The 22,003-nt window shown below is 51.2% G+C and overlaps 1 protein-coding gene across 5 annotated transcripts in view; it reads right to left on the bottom strand.

Moving 5' to 3' along the window:
* PPP1R16B (protein phosphatase 1 regulatory subunit 16B) overlaps nt 1-22,003 on the bottom strand; it is a 99,214-nt gene that overhangs the window by 5,086 nt on the left and 72,125 nt on the right. For 3 of the 5 annotated variants that reach the window (XM_070589214.1, XM_008517406.2, XM_070589213.1), the window contains exons 3-10: nt 17,174-17,244; nt 13,812-13,957; nt 11,559-11,662; nt 9,634-9,758; nt 6,484-6,609; nt 5,861-5,936; nt 5,028-5,157; nt 4,768-4,936 (exon numbers count right to left, since the gene is read on the bottom strand). In XM_070589214.1, the coding sequence (XP_070445315.1) occupies nt 4,768-4,936; nt 5,028-5,157; nt 5,861-5,936; nt 6,484-6,609; nt 9,634-9,758; nt 11,559-11,662; nt 13,812-13,957; nt 17,174-17,244 (947 nt within the window). The remainder of the gene's footprint in view (nt 1-4,767; nt 4,937-5,027; nt 5,158-5,860; nt 5,937-6,483; nt 6,610-9,633; nt 9,759-11,558; nt 11,663-13,811; nt 13,958-17,173; nt 17,245-22,003) is intronic. The other 2 variants (XM_008517407.2, XM_070589215.1) reach the window with 1 other exon arrangement.

Here is a 22,003-nt window from a genome sequence, read left to right as displayed (position 1 = left end):
CCCTGGAACTTTTGCTACAATGATTGGGAAAGAGAAGTTCTGTCTCTGCAGGAACTGTGGGTAGTAAGAATGAAGTAAGCTGGGGACCAGGGAGACACCATGTCAAAGGGTCTGCTTTACGGTGAAGGCGGCTTGAAGGAAGACTGAAAGACAGAGGGAGCGTCCCGATGATGTGCTTTGAGCCCCTGGATCCAGCTGGTCCCAGACGTTTTAGTTACATGAACCAATAAATTCCATTTTTGTGAAAGCCAATTTTAGTTGGGTTTTTGGTCACTTGTAATCCTTCCTCTGTATTCCCAGCATATGTCCACTCCAAATGGCAGAGAGTCTTACCCAGAGATCCTTTATACCCATAATCCCTGGATAACAAGACCCTTAAAAGTAGCTGCTACCTAGAAACTATAAACTAAAAGGTAGATACGTCCGACAATAACAAAAATGTAAAGCATAGCAAAAATCACCATAAACAAAGTCAAAAGATGCATGAAGAGACTGGAAAAATATTTGCAACATATATGACAGAAAAGGGACCAATTTCCTAAATATATAAAGAGTTCTTAAAAGTCCATTTAAAAAAGCCCAACCACCCAACAGAAAAAAAAGGCAAAACACATTAATATGCAGCTCACAGAAAAATATATATAGATATATATACCACATATAAACGTAGGAAAAATATTCAACCTCCCTAATATTAATGTTATAAAAACTAAAACAACCAAGTAGCATGACCAATATTTTAAAAGTGTGTGATTACTCACTGTTGGTAAGGGTGTGGAGAAATGGGTAGGCATAAACTGCCACAACCTCTTCGGAGGACAGTATCACATCATCAGAAAAAAATTTTTTTTTAAGAAAGAATGTACACCTTGCCCCAGCAAGCTCAGGGGATATGCTCCCTAAGGGGAGCAAAGCCTGAAAGTCATCGTTAGGCAGGTGGGGAAATTATGGCAAGTACTTGTTCTGGAATGTTCTGCAGCTGGTAAGAAGAATGAAGACAATCTTTATGTGCTGACTCGTGATTCCAAGAATCTCTATTTCTGGGAAAGAGCTCCAAGAAATACAAAATTAGGTTAAAATATGGTAAGGTGGGGGGCACTTGCCATAGCAAGCTTCCGTTTGTTTGTTTCTTCTTTTTCTTTAATGGCTCCTTCTGAACTATACAGGCAGACTGAGGCCACATGGTTGGGGGTGGGAGGGAAGGACAGATCCTTGATGGTCTAAGTCAGTGCTTCTCAAACTTTCATGTGCACATGAGTCTCCTGGGGCTCTGGTTAAAATGTGTATTCTGACTCACTAGATCGGGGTCGGGACCTGAATTTCAGCATTTCTAACAAGTTTCTGCCCATGCCTGAGTAGCAGGGACCTAAGACACTGATTCTCAACCTTGGATGCACACTGGAATCATCTGAGGGTTCAAAACATATACAACGCCAATCTGACAAGGCTACATACTGTGTATGTCCAACTCTATGACAATCTGGAAAAGGCAAAACTGTGGAGACAGTAACAAGATCGGTGGCTGCCAGAGGGTGGGGGAGGGATGAATATGTGGAGGACTGGGGATTTTGGGGGCAGTGAAAGTATTTGGTATGACACTTTAACCATGGCTACATGACATTATACATTTCTCAAAAGCCAGAGAATGTACAACACAGAACCCTAATGGACTTCAGTTAATAATAAGGTATCAATATTGGCTCATCAATGATAATATATGTACAACACTAATGCAAGATGTTAATAATAGTGGAAACTGGGGGACACAATCGGGGGTGGGGTATATATATATATATATATATGAACTGTCTGTACTTTCCACTCATTTTTCTGTAAACATGAAACTGCTCAAAAAAATCAAGTCTAGGTGCTGGCCCTGTGGCCGAGTGGTTAAATTCACACGCTCCGCTGCAGGCTGCCCAGTGTTTCGTTGGTTCGAATCCTGGGCGTGGACATGGCACTACTCATCAAGCCACGCTGAGGCAGCGTCCCACATGCCACAACTAGAAGGACCCCCAATGAAGAATATACAACTATGTACCAGGGGTCTTTGGGGAGAAAAAGGAAAAAAAAAATCAAGTCTATTAATTTAAAAAAATACATAAATACAATGCCTAGGTCCCAAGCCCAGAGATTCTGATTTAATCAGTCTGGTTGCAGCCTGGACAACAGGATTTTAAAAAAACACAAAAATGAAAACACCTCCCCAGGTAATTTTCTTGCACAGTTTAGATTGTGAAGCGCTATTTGAAGAGATGGGGCTATCTCGTCACTGCTGTGCCTAGTACCCTGGAGTCAGCTCTGACGAAAGCATGTACCAGAGCCAGCCCCAGGGGCCAACAGGGCAGAATCTTGGCAGAAACGTGACTTGAGCATCAAGCTGAGCAAATATTCCCTTAGATAAGTGGTTCTCAAATTCCAACGTACACCAGAACCCCCTGGAGGGCCCTGGCCCCAGAGTTCATGATCCAGTACATCTGGGACAGAGCCTGAGACTCTGCATTTCTAAGTTCCCAGGTGATGCTGATGCTGCTAGACCAGGGACCACACCTGGAGAATCTCTCCCTACCTTAGAGACCATCACATCCTTGCCAGCACCTAAAGCCTTGAAAGCAGCAGGGAAGAAACAGGAAGGAACTTGGAGCTTTGTAGCTGTGTCCTGTGATCTCGTTGTTTCCCCCGGGGCTGGGACAGGGGCCCTGGACCCTGACAGTTGCCCTGGAACTGGACTTCTGGGTACCTGGGGTGAGGACAGCCTGCTTCGGGCTATGCCATCTCTGTACCGTCCCTTCTCCTCCCCAGGCCTGAAGCCCCAGCCCCAGAGGCAAAGCTGCCCATCTGTTTGCCTTCACCTAACTCCCTACACACTGCAGCCTTGGTAAGAAAGCTCCAGAAAGTAACAACAACAAACTCGGGCCTGACTCAGGGTAGTTTCTGGCAGCCTCATCCCCCTACCCCATTCCCTATAGGGTTAATGATTTATGAGACTCCAGATCAAGCAGCACTTCTGGGAGCATCCTGGGGCCTGTGAGAGCTGAACAAACACAGGGACAAAGCAGGCATGGAGGGGGAGGAGCTGCTTCCATGAAGATTTCTTTAAGAATCTCAGTCTCTCCCACAAATTGGTTAAGGAAAAGAGAAACAACCAAACAACAACAAAAAAAAGGCAAAAGAATAGATGGTGCACAAAAGAGAAAACCAAATGGCCAATAAGCACATGAAAAGGTGTTCAACATCATCCACCATCAGGGAAATACAAACTTAAAACGCAAGCTACACAGCAACCCCACCAGGACGGCTCAGATGAACGCGACTGACTCTATTTGTAAAAGTTCATTGAAAAGTTCATTTCAGATTTGTGTACTTTACTGTACATAAGTTACACCTCAACCACAAAGAAAAAAATAAATAAAGCATAGCTGAGAGGCATCTGAAATGTGGTTTGATTTCACTCTATAACTCTTTTCTCCCCAAGCCCCAAGCTTAGGGACTAGGTGGGACAAAGTCTCCATGTGTGCCCGCTCCATCCCAGACAGCGGCTTTCAAGGGGATTCCCTTCCGAAGCCACTGTCACTCCTGCTGGTGAGACAAGCCACTTGTGACCTCCCTGTTCACATGGGGAAGCAGGGTCCCACTGAGCCATGCGGGCACGCTGGGCAGATAATCCCTTTGCATCCCTCCAAAGCAATGCTCTCTAGAAACGTTTCCAGCTGCTCATTGTGTGATGGAAGAACCAAAAAGGCAGACCACGGCGGGTATGGTCAGCCTCTCCCTTCTTGTCCCCACCAATTCTGCAATGGCCCCAAACTTGCTTGCCCCACTCAGCAAGACAGCAGCCATGCCTGGACCTGAGTGGGTCAAATAGTGTCCCCCACCAAATTCATGTCCACTCCACATCTCTGAATGTAACCTTATTTGGAAGCAGGGTCTCTGCAGGTGTAATTGGTTAAATTAAGATGAGGTCATACTGGATTGGAGTGGGTCCTAACCCAATGATTGTTGTCTTTCTAAGATGAGAAAACAGACACAGACACCCAGGAAGAAGGCCATGGGAAGTCAGAGGCAGAGAATGGAGTCATGCTAGCAAAAGCCAAGGAAGGCCTGGGCGACCAGAAACCGGAAGAGCGTCATGGAACAGACTCCCCTTCACAGCCCCCAGAAGGAAGCAACCCTGGTGACACCTTGATTTTCAGACCTCTGGCCTCTGGAAGTATGAGAGAATAAATCTCTGACATGTTAAGCCACCAAGCTTGCAGTAATTAGTCCTAGGAAATTAATGCAACATCCCCTCAGGAAAGCAGTTTAATGCCCAGACCCCTGGCTCCTGCTGGAGCAGACTTCTTAGAGGTCCTACCAGCACCCGACTCAGGTTTTCAAAAGCTTTCTTCCAACCAGATGTGTTCTGGTAAACACAATTCTCAACATATTGTTATATTTTCCCCAAGAAAGTCTGAGTACCCTTAGCTCCCGGAGTGAGCCTCCCTCCTGGGAAGCCCAGGTCTAGATCTGCTGGAGCACAAGCAGGCACATGGCAGCCACTTGCTCTCTGTGGATTAGGAGACCCTACTGTGTGCCAAAGCTCTTGGCTCTGACTCAAACACACCCTAGGCTCGCCTCATTAGCTACAGGAGCCACCACCATCAGATGGGATCCAGCTGGTTTAAGGGCACTGCCCAGCTAACGCCCCTCTGAGGCAAGACCAGGCTGGGGCCCTGTCCTCTTTGCAAGGCAGTGGCTGACACTGGGGTAGAGCGTGAGGCCACTCACTGGGTCCTTATTCTCCTGGTCTGTCCTGGTCTCCCTGATGTCCCCATTGTATGTCGAGGTCCGCTGGTCTTCAGATGCACTCCGCTGCTGCCACAGTATGGCCTCGCCCTCATATTCCTTCCTGTACAGGTTGGTCCTGTCCGACAGGCTGGCTCGACGCACCACCTTCCTGAGGGGAGAGAGGGGGTGCTGGAGGGCTGTGCCCGGGCACCCCAGGCAGGAGCATGCATGGGACCCCTGCAGCCCTCCCTGTGACTCACCCACGGCTGCCTGCACTGGACGTCCTCCGACTCAAGGATGACTTGTGCCTCAGCTGTGACTTCATGATCACGTCATGCTTGTGCTTTAGCTCCAGCAGCAGGACCTTGAACTCCTCCTCTTCACACAGGTCTGAAGGGGCAGAGGAGTCCACTGTGGCAGCAGTGCACGGGAGCTGCCACCCCAACCCACTGAAAACACCCAGAACCTTTTGGGGGCATGCAGGGAGGGGAGAAGACAATGCCAGCCTTATTTCCTGGGCTACAACCCAATGCTTAGAGGAGAATACAAACAGGAAGCCCAGGTTCCATGCACAATCACAACTCCTAAGGTTCCCAGCTACGACCAAAGGATTCATACACTTTTGATAGTTTCCAAGAAGAGTCATCAGCTCTCCACTGATACGAGAAGTATGGAGAGAAACAAGCAGGTACCCCATGTAGCCCAACAAGAAATTATGCAAAGATGCTGAAATCACATATCCCCACCCACTCAATCCACCTAATCCCTTCATACATCTATCAACCTATTCACTGAGCCAGCCATCCATCCACAGATTCATCCTCTACCCACTCATCCACTTATTCATCCATCCATCCATATTTCCACACATACATCCATATTTTCATCCACTTATCCACACATGTATCCAACTATCCATTTGTCCATCCATTCATCTGTCTTTTAGTCTATCATCCATTAATCTATTCATTCATCCATCCACCCATCCACACACCAATCCACCATCTATCCTGTATATTCATTAATTTATCCCTGTACCCACCAAAAAGTTGGTGAGTGCTTATGTGTGTACCAAGTGTTGTGTTGGACTTACCTATTGGCATCTCATCCATGGATGTCCTAGCACTAAGACTGGCCCCATGGGACACCAATAGCTCTGCCATCTGCATCTGAAACACAGGAAGAAAACCACGTTCCCCCTGCTCAGGACTCAGAAAGCCTAGGACGTGGAGAGAATGCCCAAGGCCTCCTAGGATGTGACCCAAAGAATTATGGGGCAAAGTTGATTTCCAGGGAAGGCTCTGGACCCTAGAGCCAGGAATCCTGGCAAATGCAATGGGCTTGACACCTCCTCCAGCATGACTGGGCCAGGTCAAGAGACAGAAGAAGGAGTCACTTGTAACTCTAGAGCTGTCAAGTATCTAAGGAGGGACTGCAAAAGCTGCAATCAGAGTTTTATATCTGGGAAACAAATGGAGCAACTACACAAAGCAGAAACACTGGGAATTTTCTAATTTTGCAGATTTGATTATTATCTTGTTAGGACACCACTTGTCAAACACTTTTGCAAACTCCCTAGGCCTTTTCATATTCCCCATGCTAGCTGTAGTCAACAGCTTAAGTGGGTCTCGCATTCTTTCGAATCAACTACTGGCCCAAAGAACAGCAGGTTGACCCTGTGCTGGCCTCCTTCACAGCCCTATGGGTGACAACTACCTGTCCCCAGAAGGCAGCTGCATGCAGGGGCTCCCAGCCATCCCAGTCCTTCACATCCACGCGCACTCCATGGTCCAGGAGGAGCTCAGCTGCCCGTAGGTATCCATTGGCTCCAGCTATGTGCAGCTGAAGGAGAGGAAAGAAGTGAGCATCCCCTATTGGAGATGGTCCTACATTTGGAGGGGGGTAGCCCCCCTCATTTGGAGTGGGGGATAGCCCTCTCTGACCCCAACCCAAGTCTCAGATCATTCTTGGGGCTAGTAGAATGGAACAGAATGAGGCAAAAACACCAGCCACATCGCAGAGGATTATTAAGTGTGCAATATGAACCTAGAAGGTAAGGCAGGGAGGAGAGCTCTTCTCCCTGTGGTTGGTCTTGGAGCCCCTCTGGTTAAAACAACAGCATTTACTGAGTCCCTACTATGCACCGAGCCCTATAGAAGGGGTCTCAAAGGTCCAATATGGTGGTTTTAAAATACGTCTACAAGTTCTTTAACATGCTTCCCTTTAAAAGATGGAGCTTAATTCCTTTCCTCTTGAATGTGGGCCAGAACAAGTGACTCTTTTCTAACAAAGAGGCTATTGTGAAATGGTAGTGTGCCATTTCTGAGATGAGGCCATAAAGGGCATTGCTGCTTCTACCTTATGGTCTCTTGGATCAATCACTCCAGGGGGAAGCAGCCACCATGTAGTGAGGACCCTTAAGCAGCCTGAAGGAGAGGTTCTAAGGAGGTGAGAAACTGAAGTCTCCTGCCAACAGCCAGCACTAACTTGCCAGCCATGTGAGCGCGCCATCTTGAAAGTGGAACTTCCAGCCACAGTCAAGTCTTCAGATGACTACAGTCCTGTGCTGACATCTTGACTGCAACCTTATGAAAGACCCTAAGCCAGAGCACCCAGTTAAACTGTTCCCAATTCCTTGACCCACAAAAACTTTGTGAGATAACAAATATTTATTGTTATTTTAAGATGCTAAGTTTGGGGGTAGTTTGTTATACAGCAATAGATAACCAATACATCCAATAAGGGAAAGCCTCATGTTGAGCCCCCAACTCTTCTACCTGGCACCATACAAGACCCCCACTGATGGGTGCCACTTTGCAGACATTAGTTGTCCCACTTGCTTGATCTCCCAGAAAATATATAAAATACTTAGCACATGAGGAACACTCAGTAAGTGGTTAATATTCTCAGAGAGCAGTAAATGATGACAAGGTGCACCATGGGACCAGACGAAGGAGCAAGAAGTAGATGAGGCAAAGAGAAACCCACTGCCAAGCTAAGGTGGGAGATAGAGATGAGAGCCCAAGGAAGCCAGCAGAAGCCCAGCTGGGAGGAAACCAGAGAAAACCAGAGGGCTCCAGGGGACTGAGATCTGGGGCAGTAGTGCCCCAGCCAGTGGGACAGAGAAGGCATGGCCCCAGGAAGTGGCCCTTCAGAACTCAGCCCAGATGGCCAGACGCTGCCACCTCCTGGGGTAAGGTTGCTGTAAGGTTCTAGCAAATGGAGGTTTTCCCTTATTTTTTAATTTGCAGAATAAACCCAGGGTATGATCTCGTACAGGTATCCATGAAAATTAGTATAATTATTTGATTTATAAATGTCTGATGCTTGCCACTTGTAGAGAGTGCACCTGGCTGGCCAGCCAGACATTACAAAACTGTGGGGTCTAATACTTGGCTGGGAATAAAAAGGCATGACTGGGAGAGTGCTATTGTTAATGGTAATGATGATATTAATCACTAACATCAACTGAGAGTTTACAGACTCTGTGCTAAGCACCTCCACGCAGAATCTCATTTGGTCCCTCCAGCAACCCAGTGAGGAAGGTTCTGTTAGTATCCCCACTTTACTGGGAAGACCTGAGACCTGGTACATGCCCGGCCCATGTGGGTGTGGCCACCCTGAGGCCAGCCGAGCCCAAGAGGAGAAGATCTGTGTGTTTGGAGGGCCCAGCCACAGACCCAAAGGAGCCCCAGGCAGGGTGGGCAATGCTCTGGTTCAGCCTGGCCTTGAGTTCATACTGCGGCATCCAATCCTACTACCTGACTTCATCCTTGAGCGCTGGGAGGAGCAGGTGATCTGAGGAGGGACCCAGGTAATAGAAAAAGACATGAGGCAGAGGGTGTTGCTCAGGAACCAGGTGGGAGAAGCCCAGTTACCACACCTGAGCCAAGAGGTCAGGCCTGAGGAACTACAGGAAAACTTGGTACCTCTGAGCCCTACCTGGGGAGCTCAGGATTCTGAGACCTCTGAGGGCTCATGACCGGCATGGACCCCAAGCCTAGGGCAGGGTCCAGCCATCAGCAAGCGGTGTGGGGGGGGGGGGGGCCTTGGGCTTCCAAGGCCACGCTCTCATTTTCAGTTTAGAGGCTGCAGAAGCAGACTCTCCCCAATGTTTGGCTGCATTGTGCTCTGATAACCTATGGAGAGAGGTCAAGGTTTCCCACATCACTGACCCTTGAGCTGAAAGGGTGAGTGGAGCTAACCAGGCAGATTTGAGAGAGAAGAAGGTTCCATTGTTCTATATCTCCAGGGTCTAGAAAAACACATGGCACAGAGGAGGTGGGTTTTGACTGGATGGATAGATGGACAATGGATGGATGGATGACTGGGGGTGTCTGGACTCTGAAGTCAGGGAACCCAGAGGAGAGGCTGTTGCAGCAATATGGGGATTGCTGATGAGGCCAGGCAGGGAAGTGGGAGAGGATACACGGAGGCAGAGGAAAGGAAGGTGCAAAGCAAGACAGCATGGGTGAGTGGATGAATGGTGACACCAGTCCTTAAGCGGGGGACATCACTGGAAGAGAGGGAAATAATGAGCTCAAGATGGACACCCGGAGCTTGAGGTAAAGGAGGAAATTGGAGATAGAGCAGGTGGACAACAGAGCCAAGCTTCCCCCCAGGGCTCCTAACTCCCAGCCCCAGCTGAGCGGCCAGACTCTTAAAGCAGCTCAGCCCCGCTCTGCTACCCCTTCATGTTCCAGGGGCAACCCTGGCCCCTAAGGGGGCTGGAGGGGGTCCAAAGCCACGGACAGGCCCCAGCTGTATAGGTTTTGCCTCTCTCAGGTGCTGACCCACTTCAGCCCTAGATGGTCTTGGTTCTGGTCCTGACCCCCTAGCCCAAACCAGTGCAGCCCATCTCTTTACCAGTGTGGCACCCTGGGCATCTATCCAGTCAAGGTCCTGGCCTGCTGCAATCATACAGTGGATGTCCGCAATCATCTGCTGCTCAGGAGCCGCCCGCATCTCGTTGATTTTCTCTTGGGTGATGCCTGCAGTGGGGAAGGGGGGATTTATTCAGCACTCCCAGGCCCAGGCCCCAAGAGGGGAAAGGAGGCAGATGGGGGAGGCAAGGCTCCCGCTCCCCAGCGTCCGCTAGTCAAGGCGGTAAACAGACACGCCCATAGATCATTATTCCCGAGCCGTAGGAACACAAGCACCCTGCACTGGCTCAGAGAACAAGGGCCATTCCTGCCTGACACCCAGCAGGCCCTGTACAACATCAGTTATGGTATGTATGCTGTTCTCCTACCTGGAAATCCCTACCATCCACCTACCTGCCTCTAACTGCTCAGATTGCTGGCTCCTTCTCATCCTTTTGGTCTGGCCTGGATCACCTCTCCCGCTGGCCTTCCCTGACCACCCCACCTTTAGGATCACCTCCCCTGACCATCCCATATTTAGGATCACCTCCCCTGACCACCCTATCTTTAGGATCACCTCCCCAGCTGGCCTCCCCTGAGTGCCCTATCTGACCAGGGTCTCTATCTGTTTCCTTCATCTTCCTTCGTCTCATCCACAGCTGTGTCTGTAGCACCAGGCACAGACTCAATGAGTTTTTGCTACAGAAATCACTGAATTAATGAACATATAACTTTCAAATGCAGAGTGGAGTCAGCTGAGGTGGAGGGACCCAAAAAGACACTTAAAACCTGAATCTCTGGCCAAAAAGTCTGTGTTAATGGCAGCTACTAATGGTATTTAAGAAGAGAGTAACATGCTCTGAGAAAGGTCCATCAGATCAAGTATTCGTGTATAGAATTCAGGAGAGCTCTGTAAACTTGAAAGGAGAGAAAAGAATCACGTTTATTTTCTCTAAGCTTTCAATGAAATGCAGCATTTCCTTCCATTAGAATAGAGGCAAAATTCACAGTCGAATTAGCAATGCCTGTGTCTTTATCACCAACAGAAACTACAGGTATTTTCATATCATGTTGTCTAACTGTTTCATGAATTTAAAAGTTTCTATATAACACATTTAAAAATATTTTGGTAGCTGTATTTTAATATAATTGGTTTCCTTTATAATCCTATGATTTTGATAACTGCGTTTAAAAACATTATTGTGAGAAGGGGTCTATAGATTCACGAGATTGGCACAGAAATGGTTAAGAACCTCTGTGGAAGATGAATTAGAAAAAGCCTGGGTGTCCGGAAACGGAGAGACCGAATCGGCGGCTACTGCAGTGACCTGGGAGAAAACCCAAGGGCAGGACCCGGCAGGAGCTCGGGCTGCAGCCGACGGTCTGGGTTTGAGATGTCTTCCTGAGCACACGCTTCAGAAGCAGGTCTGTGGGGTGGTGGGGGCGGGCAGGTCTCTCTGATTGCTACATTTGTTTCCTCTCTGAAGCCCATTTGTGAGCTGAGAAAAGCCCACATCTTGTTTATTTGGGCCCCTGGTAGTCAGCGTGGTGCCTGGCACAGAGCAGGCAGCCGCAAATGTTCTTGACTTCTGATTATTTTCCCAAATGGGAATATATCTTTATTGTGACTGTTTATTGAATCGAATTGTCACAGCTGACAAAGAGGAGAGGAGGCCAGCTGAGGCTGCCCGCGTGTGTGGGTGACACGGATGAGAACAATACCTCCCTTCTGCACCACACGTTTCCCAGGGTCCTTCCGTGGCCTCATCTTGTTAATCACACGGAAAACAATAATGAGGACCCATCCTGATTCTGAGCACTGAGCATGAGGCAGGCAGGCGCAGGGCCAGCTAACTGGTTCACCTGTACTGCTTAAGAGACCACACCTCGGCGCTGAGCCCACTTCATGGGATGTCGTCCTGCCCTTACCCTGGTATGCCATGCACGTCTCGATGACATCCAGGGTGGGCTCATCTTCACAGAGATCATACGGCATGTTCCCATCAGAGTTGACGGCGAGCAAGTCGGCCCCACTGCAGAGAAAGCGCCGGGGTGAGGGCCAGGGAGGTGTGGCCAGGGTGGGTCTGACTGCCCCTGCCCTCCAGCCTCTCCCTCACAACCCCCCTGTGCACCCCAGCACCACAACCCCACCACAGGACATCCCAGCAAGGACAGTGGCTTCAGGATCCCAGGGGCCCCAGGAGAGCTGTCCCAGCAGATCTCCCCCAGCTTCCTGTTCTGGTGAACCAGCAGGACAGATGTCAAAGTCCTCCTTGGTGACGATCACAAAAACAACATTAACGGCAGCAGCACCACTTACGAGGCATCTGCTTAGAGCCAGGCTTGATGTAAGCTCTTTACACACATCATCTTACTTATCCTCATAATAGTCCTCTTGGGTCATTATTGTTGGCCTGATCCCACTCAAGGGGAAGCAAAGACTCAGACAGGTTCAGTCACTTGCCCAATGTCACACAGCTAGGATGTGTGAGGATCAAGACTCAAAGCCAGGTTTCTGGTGTGCCAGCTCTTTTCACTTCTCCACGTTCTATTTCAGTCTGTGTCCACATGTAGAAACATCCTTGGTTATCCCCCACCTCCTTCTCCAAGTCCCTGCCCAAAGGGCCGAAAGGACAGGGGCAGGACAGAGCCTTGGGGCTCCTGGGAGGAATTTGCCTTTTGGGCCAGCGGTTCCCGAGCGCGGTCCTGGGATGCCCTGCAGCAGGATTACCCGTGAACCACTGAAATAAAACGCAGCTTCCTGGGCTCCACTCCAGACCTCCCGAAACAGTCTCTTGGAGGGTGGGGTTCAGGATCCGGTATTTTAAACCCATGCACCAGTGATTCTGGTACAGATCTGTGTTAGGGATCCACTGCACTAGGCTGGTACCACTCTCTTTTCCTCTCACACCATCACTAACTGGACCATCGCCACTTCATGCTCTTGGCAGACTTAGCCACACCCAGGTTCTCATCAGAGGTGCGGGCATGGGCCACCAGTTAGTCCTTGGACCTAACAGCCCTCTACTGTGACCTCTCCGAGCTCCTGTGTGCCCTTGGGCAAGCTAATCCACCTCTCTGAGCCAGGGTAGCAGTCCCATCATCTCCATCCACCCTTTGGCCCCAGCAGTCACCCGATGGACTTCTATTGCTCTGCCAAGATCTCTGCAAAATGTCACCTGCTCTCGGCCACTCTTCCTGACTCCTTGCACTCAGACACTCTCCTTGGCCTCCCGGGACCCAAACCCACCAGAAGCACTCTGTCTCGTCTATGTCCTAAAATCACCTGATTTTCTGCCTGGTTCCTCAGGACTTTTGCATCCCTGAATGCCTAGTGCTCAGCTCGGGGCCTTGCCCACCTAAAGTGCCTACCAATTCTTAGAGGAATTTAAGAGTACACCTGAAATTGAATGTTGCCTTTTCTGTGTATTTATAGCCCCTGAGCAGATTAGAAAGAATTTCAGGATGGAAAAAACAGTCAGAGCCATATAGAGAGAAATGGCCTCACTCCTGGGAAGATATTGATCCATGGTGCCCCCAAAAAGGTTCTACCCAAAGAAAAGCATGTGGACAAGATTTGGGAGGCAGAGCCAAGAAAGTAGGCTTGTTTTTGCTTTTTTTTTTTTTGATAGCAAGGAAAACAAAAATGGCAACAATATTAAAAGCCAATATGACCTCAATACAATTTTTTTTAAAAGGCAACAATACATAAAGAGAGTGGAGGAGATGAATATAGAGATTCATGGACTCATGGAGACAGAGAGAGAAAAAGAGATTTTAAAAAAAGAGAATGATACCCTGATACAAAGCCAGACAAAGACACAAGAAAAGGAAACTACAGCTCAATATTCCTTATGAACACGGATGCAAAAATCCTCAACAAAATACTAGCAAACCAAATTCAGCAGTATATTAAAAGGATCATCCACCATGACCAGATGGGATTTATTCCTGTAATGCAAGGATGGTAAATTGTACGTCACGTGTATTTGACCACAGTCATATTTAGGGACAAAAAGAGAATGAAGAGAGAGAGAGAATAAAGAGAGACATGGAGTGCAAAAGACAAGGAGAGACCAAGAATGAAAGAGAAACAGACACAGAGAGAAAGAAAAAAAAGAAACTTGGGAAAAATCAAGAGGTGGAGCAGAGACTGTTCTCGGGTGAGAGAAGGGCACGTACTACTGAACGAGGATCTTCACCAGGTTGATGTGGCCGCAGGTGGCCGCGGCATGCAGGGGCGTCCACAGCTCATTGTCCTTGGCGTTCACATTGGCACCGTGGGAAAGGAGCAGCTTAACAATTTCCTCAAAGTTGTCGATGCAGCACTGCGAGAGAGGGACACAGGCAGGGTCAGCTCCAGGCAGGGCCCCAGGCCCCGGTGGGGACACACCAGGTTCCCCTTGAGAGACCACGAAAAGGACAGTGGGGCTGAACTGCCTGAGTTTGAACCCAACTCCATGACTTACATGCTGTGTGATCTCGGGCAAGCCACTTAACCTTTCTGAGCCTGTTTCTTTGGAGTAAGTAAATAATAGACAAGACAAAAATATAAAGATAATATAAAAATAAAGTCAGCTATAAAATGTTTGCAAATATTGGTAGAACGGGATGAAATTTTGAATGAGGCTTTAAGACATTTTCTTTTTAATTCCAGAAGGCTTTCTTCAAACAAAATTGTATGGAAAACTCTAACTTAGATAACTAATAAATCCAAGCAGGGCTGCTCGGTTTGGAGCAGGGATGTGTGTCGGTGAGGGTGAGGGAGTTGGGAGAGGTCCCCTTTCCCAGCGGTGGCCTCCAACATGTGGCCCTAGATGATGGTTTGAAACCTCTGACTTAGGTATTTCTGACCCAGGAGCTCAGTTCTTGGGGAAGCCCCAAGTAGCCTAGCCCCCCAGAGAGGTTGGCAGGGCTCCCGCAGCCAGTGGAGCCCCCAAACTCCGGGGACAGAGTGAAAGATTCCAAGGGGACAGAGGGGGCTGAAGCCAGGGCCATGAACCGGGAGAGGCGAGGACAGAGGAGGAAGAAGACAGGGAGCCACTTTCCAGGGTGCGGGATGGAGAGGCAGTCGGGGCCCTGTACTCAGCACCGCCCATGCACGGAAGGGCTCGACCCTCAGGGCAGCGGGGACGCTGAGGTTATAGTCAGAGCAGCAGCAATATCACACTTGCTCGCTCTTTACTCCCTGTTCTGCTTGCATGTGGCGAACAGACTGCATGTGTGCCGCTTTTTTGGGAGGGGACGGTGAGAAGCTATGTTGAAATCACCCAATTAAGAGATGACGGTGGCCTGGGCTACACAAGTGACTGTGGGCATGGGGAGAAGTGGCTGGATGTCAGCAGAAGGAGCAGGGCGCTTGCGGGAGCCCATGGTCTCAGGGGGGTGCGGGACTGGGAAGGGGCGGCACCCTAGCCCCCACCCCACTCCAGCAGAGCCAGGGCTCGGCGCCTGAAGGACACGTGGGAAGGAGCAGCCGTTTGCACAGATGGTGCGAGACCCAGGTTCTCTTTCTGCGCCAGCGGGTGTGGGGCTGGCTGGGTCTGAGGGTCTCTCTCCGGACAGGACAGGCGGGCCCGGGAGACCCCAGCCTCTCAGGCAAGGCTGCCGCGGGTGTCAGGAGAACCATGCAGGGACACGGCATGGCCGGCAGAGGGCGCCAAAGGCGCCGGAGTGAGGCAGCGAGGACAGGGGAGGGGCCCCAGGCCGTCGCCGGGAGATGGGTCTGGCGAGCCCCGTCCATAGGAGGAGGAGCAGCCCAGCCCCTGAGGTCAGGGGACAGGAGGGCCAGAGATCCCACACTTAGGGGCTGCAGAAAACATGAGGATGGGTTGTGGGGAGCCCCAAGTTGAAGGAGGAGGGGATTGTGTACCCAGAATTGCAGTTTTGCAAGAGGGGTATCCCTGGGCTGGACCAGCCCGCACCTGAGAGACCCCACCCGAGCAAGGGCTGGGATGGGGGCTGGGCGCAGGGGTGTCTGTGGGGATAATAATATTTCAGAGGGTTGTTGTGAGGATCAACCCACACTTCACATAAGGGAAGTAGCTTTGCAGAGAAGTGAACATGTGACAAATTTTAATAATACTAATACCTAACATTTATCCGCATTAAGTGATGCTTGAAGCATTTTTAATGTGTATTTGTCTAATCCTCCCAACAATGCAAGGAGATGGGTACTTGTTATTCCTCTTTTACAGATGAGGAAAGCGAGGCACAGAGAGTTTGATTAACTCATCCAAGATCACACAGCTAGAATTTGTGGACACCTGAAGCCCTACGGGACAAGAGGAGAAGCCAAGAGGACACACAAGGTGCTACTGGGCTGCGGGCTGAGGGTGGAGACTTGCCTCTCAGCCTTATGGGCAGGGCAGAGGCCAGCCTCTGTCCACCCTTCCTGCCCTCACGGGGAGATGGAGGGGCTCGCACCAGCCCAGGGTTCTGGCAGCTGTCCTCCCACCCGCCAGGCTGCATTCAAGTCCACCTGCTCAGAAACTCGGGCTAGGGCATAAGGAGGCTTCAGTGTGTTCATTCATTAAATCAGCATGCACATATTAAGCACCTACTGTATGCCAGAATGGAGAATGATGCTGGGATACCCCAATGAGCAAGAGACATGGGCTGTGCTCTGGCGTGGCTCAGGTCCGGGCAGGAGGGACAACATCAAATGATCATGCTAACGGCTTAAATGCCTAACAAAGGGGGTGCTCAAGAGAAAAGGGTAAGAATGTCCCAGCACAGCTCCCAGGCTCTGGCTGTCAACTGGGGCTCCAGTGGATGTACCCAGGTGCAGGGGGGAAGTGTGGTGGGGACACAGTGTGTACAAGGAATTGAAAACTGTGCACCTGAAGAACCAGGAAGCATGGAGGGCTCAGCAGGGGCCAGGCCTCGAGGGGCCTTATGGAAAGACCCCAGAGTACTTTGAGTACCGCCACTAGAGGTTTGACTGGAGCATCCCTGTGGCCACTGCAAGGAGAATGAGTCATGGCAGGCAGGGCCAACAGAATGCTGGGGACCAGTTAGGAGGCTGTTGCAGCATCCAAGAGAAAGATGACAGCCAGCAGCCCCTCTCCAGCCACGAGGGCTGGGACCATCACACTGCCCTGGAAAAGATGTGCGGCCCATAGTTCATGGCCATAGTTCATGGCTGTGCGACCTTAGGCAGGTCACATGATCCCCATCAATCACCCTTGTCGCTGGGGTGGATGGATGCCTTGGCGGGTGTGAACGAATGGGCTTCATAAACTGTCAAGCTCCAAACAAACTTGCTTTGTTTATCAAGCCTTTGCTGGCAGTCAGGATGCAGTGGACAGAGGCTCCCTGTCCTCGGAGGCTGGGTGTGCGCCACGCGCGTGTGCACAGGGGCTCTGTGGGTGTTTGTAACAGACACATACATCTCCAAAGCAGACAAGAGCCTTTCAGATGGGGCAGCTGCAGCTCCCCTTCCCGCCTCCTCCCTGAGGGTTCTGGGCAGGAAAATGCAGGGGGATGGGGCACCTGTCCAGGTGGGGAGCAGGGAACGGGGACCCCAGTAAGCCAAGCCTTACCTGGTGCAGGGCTGTGAGTCCATCCTCATTGCACAAATCAGGGCTGACCTTATTCTTCAGGAAGTAGCGTACTGCAACAGAGGGGACAGGAGTGAGTGTCCTATCACACACGGGGTGTGCAGGTATGTGGGGGGCCCAGGCAAGACCCACTCTCCCCCAGGTCCCTGCCAGCATGGGGAAAGATGCAGGGATACACCAATGAGCAAGAGACACCAGGCTCTGCCCTCATGTGGCTCAGAGTCTGGGTAGGGTGAGACCAACATCAAATGCCTAGCCCACAAGCCCTGCAGGCCCCTTCCTGGTCTTGGCGGCTGGGACCCCTGCCCTGGCCCCTGAGCTTAGGAGGCCCATCTCTGGCCAGCCTCCAGCTCCATCTCTCCTATGAAGTGAGGAGTCCAGGGTGCCAATGGGATGAGTCCAGCAGAGCCCATGCTTCCGCTTCTGGCCCCTCCTTCCCTGCCCTGTCCAGTGGCTCCGAGCCTGCTTGCAAGGCCTGCACAGGCCTCTTCCCTGGATCCAGCTTCCCAAGGGTGGACCGGACAGCCAATGGGCGAGTGTGCCTCTAGGCTGAAGGGGTAACCAAGGGGTGGCTGTCGGCGGGGCTAGTGGATGAACTTGGACATATAAGCTGGCTCGTGTGTGAGGCCCTCAGGGTGCTGATAAAGCCAGGGATGGAGGCCCGGGTCTGCAAGTGGGAGGAGCAGACCAGCCCCAGCCCCTGTGTGCCCCTCCCACCCCACCAAGTTGGGCTCCTCCCGAAACATGACCCAAAGTCCACATTCCCTAATGTCCACTGGGACACCATCTCCACACCACCCACCACCTATGCACTGGGGCAGGGCCAAGGTGGCTTCCTCATCAATTTGCCTCTGCTGTTGGGGAACAAACTAGGACTGGGCTGTGAAGGGCGGGAAGAAGGCCACCTGTTCCACAGGACGAAGACCCAGTCAGCAACCCCAGGGGAGCCAGGGGCAGTGGGGACAGGGAAGGCCCCTCGGCTCCATCCTCATCATGCCCAACTCCCAGTCCCACAGCTCCAGTGGCACCCTTGGCCCGAGCGTGAACAGAGGCTCCTGTGAAGGGGAGGTTGAGGCCTCCACCCGGCCTCCGAGCAAGAGGTGACATCTCCAGTAGACTTTCTCAAGACGCACTCATTGCTGCTGGGGATTAGGAGTGACAGGAGTTTGTACTGGATACGGTCAGATCCTCTGGAGCTGCCCTGTCCATATGGAACCACTAGCCACAGCTGGCTACTAGGGCTTTTTAAATTTAAATTCATAAAAATTCAAAATTCACTTCCTCAGTCGCTCTGGCCACATTTCAAGTGCTCAACAGCCACATGTGGCTGCCATATTAGAAAATGCAGAAATAGAACATTTCCATCTTCACAGAAAGTTCTACGGGACAGCGCTGCTTCAGAGCATTAGAGATGGAAATTAGCCCCATCACCAACTGCTAAAACCTTTCCATGGCTGCCCACTGGTCTGGGAACAAAGCCCAAAACCCTTACTATGGAGGCAAGGTCTGCATGAGGTGCCCCCTGCCTACAGGCCCCCATCTTGTACAATTCCAGGGGCACCATTCACACCGTGGTCCATAAGACTGGCACCCCTGAAGCAGTATAGTGCACAACTTGCCCAGCTGTACACAGTGATCCCACCTGCCTGCCTCCCCAGTCTCATTACTTAAACTCCAAACACCTTCCGCAATGGTCTTTGGTCAGCTACAGAGGCACCACACTTCCTCTGGCCTCTGAGCTTTTCCAGAGCCTGTTCCCATTACCTGAAAGACTCAACCATCCATCAGTGGATCCACCCATGCATCCATCCATCATCCATGTATCCACCATCATCCACGCCTGCATGCATCCATCCATCCATCATTCATCCACCATCCATCCATACATCCACCCATCCATCCATCCATCATTCATCCACCATCCACCCATACCTCCACCCATCCATACATCCATCTATCCTTACATCCATCTCTAAAACACACACACACACACACACACACACACACACACACACACACCTGCCTCACTCCTCATCCTTTGGGTCTCAGTTCAAACTCCCCAGAAGAGGGCATGCTCCGGGTTATGTACACCCACAGCTCCTATACATCTCATTTATAGCCTTATTGCAACTATAATTACATAACTATTTGGGTAACTATGAGCTCCAGATCTGTCTGCCCACTGGACAGTAAGCCCCAAGAGGGCAAGACCGTGACCTGACACTTACTACTCTTTCCCTAAGACCTAGCACACAGTAAGTCCTCAAAAACCCTTCCAGGACCTTCACCTAATCAACAGCCCACAGCTCTGTGCAAGGACACAGCCTCTCCATCTCTGAGCAAAGCCAACCACCCTCTGATGCTGACCCCAGAGGGCTCGTGTCTGCAGTGTGCAGTACCGCCTGGAGGGCCTTCCTGCAGAGCCGCGGGTGACCTGGGAGCTGGTCTCAGCCTCAGGGCCGTGTGAGGGGATGATGGTGGAGCCACTGGTCACTGAGGCCCAGCCTGTCCAAGGGCCAGTGGGGATGCCCGGCCCTGGCAGATGGCCTTTGGGAGAGTAGAAGTTGCCATTATGCCCCAGGGCAGCATGGGTTTCCGGAAGGTTCTGCTTACAAGAGGCGAGGGTTCAAATCTCATGGGGGTGGGTGGTGGACCAGGTTTCATGTCCAGGAGACACTCTGTGAGGCAGAAATTAAGCATCAGCTGCCAAAAGCAGTGTTTGTGTGCAGTAATTATTGGGGTGTTCTCCGTGCTGTGTGGGAGCTCAGAACATGTAATTACTCCAATGGCGGGCAGTTATTTTCAGCCCCAGAGGTGGGACAAATCATCCCCATCTCTAAGGAGTCCTTAATATTCAGGAGCCAAGGCCCCCTGGGAGGTTCTGCTTCTCCTCTAGCTGGGAGCCTGGCTCTGGACACAGCCCAAGACCCAGTGCACAGCCAGGCTTGCCTGCCTCTAGGGTTTGGCGAGAAAAATGATTGTTACACCAACAGTGTCTTCTTACTGGGCCCTTCCTATGTGCCCAGGTCAGTGCAGAACCACTTCCTTTCATGGGCTCACGTCTGGATTACTCCCCTCATGGAGGAGAGGAGACGGAAGGTCAGGGAAGCGCAGTTCACAGTCACACACTACCAAGTGCAGGAGATGGGACCCTCAGCTGTCACAGCCCGGCTGTGGACCACAGGGCCACTGCACTCGGCCGCCGAGGCCAGGAACGGGGACCAGCACGGCCGGAGCCCTGCTGAGTGAGTGAACCTGGCTGAGAGCTGGCGTGGGAGGAGGGTGATGGGAGAGCGGACAGCAGTGACCTCTGCCTCTGTAAGCATCAGAGGCCCTCAGGGCCCAGGCCCAGCCCCTTCTTGCAGACAGAGGGCTTGGGGACCCACAAACAGGACAGAAGAAACATCGCAGCTCTGGGGGCCACCGTCAGATCCTTCAGGGCCACGGTAAATGTAAATTCGCCTCCTCTCACTCCCTAATTAAAACCCTCTCATGGCTCCACATTGCTCTTAGAATGAAGTTCACAATCCTTTTGTGACCTTCACTGGGGTCAGCAAACTATGGCCCACAGGTGAAATCTGGCAGACAGCCTGTTTCTGTAATTAAGTTACATTGGAAACATCACCTTCACTCATTTACATATTGCCTATGACTGATTTCACCCTACAACAGCAGAGCTGAGTAGTCACAGCAAAGACTGTATGGCCTGCACAGCCGAAAATATTTACTATCTGGCCCTATACAGAAAAGGTTTGCAGACCCTGGTCTTCAAGGTCCCGCCTACAGGGCTGCCGTCTTGCACAATTCCAGGAGGCACTGTTCTCATCATAGTCTATGTGAATGGCTTGCCCTGGAGTTGTGCAGTGTGCAGCCTGATCAGCAGTACCCAGCAGTCTTGTCTCCTTTCCTCTCCAAGGTTATCTCTTGCTCTCTGAGCCCCTTGCACAATGGAGGAAGCTGGCTTAGGGGAGCAGGTCTAAGAGATTGACTGGGGCTCAGGGAGCACAAAGAAAAAGGGGCACGCTCCCTACTCCAGCCAGGCGTGTCCACCACTTCTCCTGGTTGCCCACACTCAGGTCTGCTCCTTGCCCCCAAAGCCCCAACTCCTAGGCTTGCCCAACAGCTTCTCAGAGTGACCCGCCTATTCGCACACATTTGTTTAGCTGTGGCTTTAGGCAAGTTATTCCTCCTCTCTGTGCCTTGGTGTCCTCATCTGTAAAATGGGGATCACAGCAGCGCCTCTTTTGTGGGGTTGCTGAGAGGATTAAGTAAGACAATACCTGAGAGCTCCTACTATCACTTATTTTAAAAATAAAAATAAAAATAACCACTGAGCTCCTGTCTGGTCCCGCCCTGAGCTGGGTGCAGGCGATACAACCATCGACATCTGGCATCTCTTAAGAGCCCTGGACCTGGTTATACAAGACAGAGGTCTCTCTCTGGGGAACTGTGAGCATCTGCTGGTTCAAGGACCACAGTGAGGCTGCAGTCGATGTCCCCACCACCCCCCATACCGGCAAGGCCCCACTGAGATGGCAAAGAGGTGGCTCCCGCCCTCCTCTCCTACATTCCCACTCCAGCACCAACCCTGTCGCTCCGCCCACACCTCCCTGGCAATCTGGCTGGAATCTGGGCCAAGCTGGGCCATCTGGTCCCCTCCATCTCCAGCTGTAGCGAGTGAGGCTGAACGAGCCCATGTTGGCAGGAAGCTGGTGGTGGCTGCCTTTGCAGGGAGAACTCACCACTGACAAGCTTATGCCTTCTTTGCTGTGACCCACGCTGCCCCACAGGGCAGACTGCCTGATCTCCAGC

The sequence above is a fragment of the Equus przewalskii genome, chromosome 21 (genome assembly GCF_037783145.1).
Source record: "Equus przewalskii isolate Varuska chromosome 21, EquPr2, whole genome shotgun sequence".
NCBI classification, from domain to species: domain Eukaryota; kingdom Metazoa; phylum Chordata; class Mammalia; order Perissodactyla; family Equidae; genus Equus; species Equus przewalskii.
The sequence above is the reverse complement of the archived record's forward strand: the minus strand, read 5'-3'. Positions and strand labels throughout refer to the sequence as shown.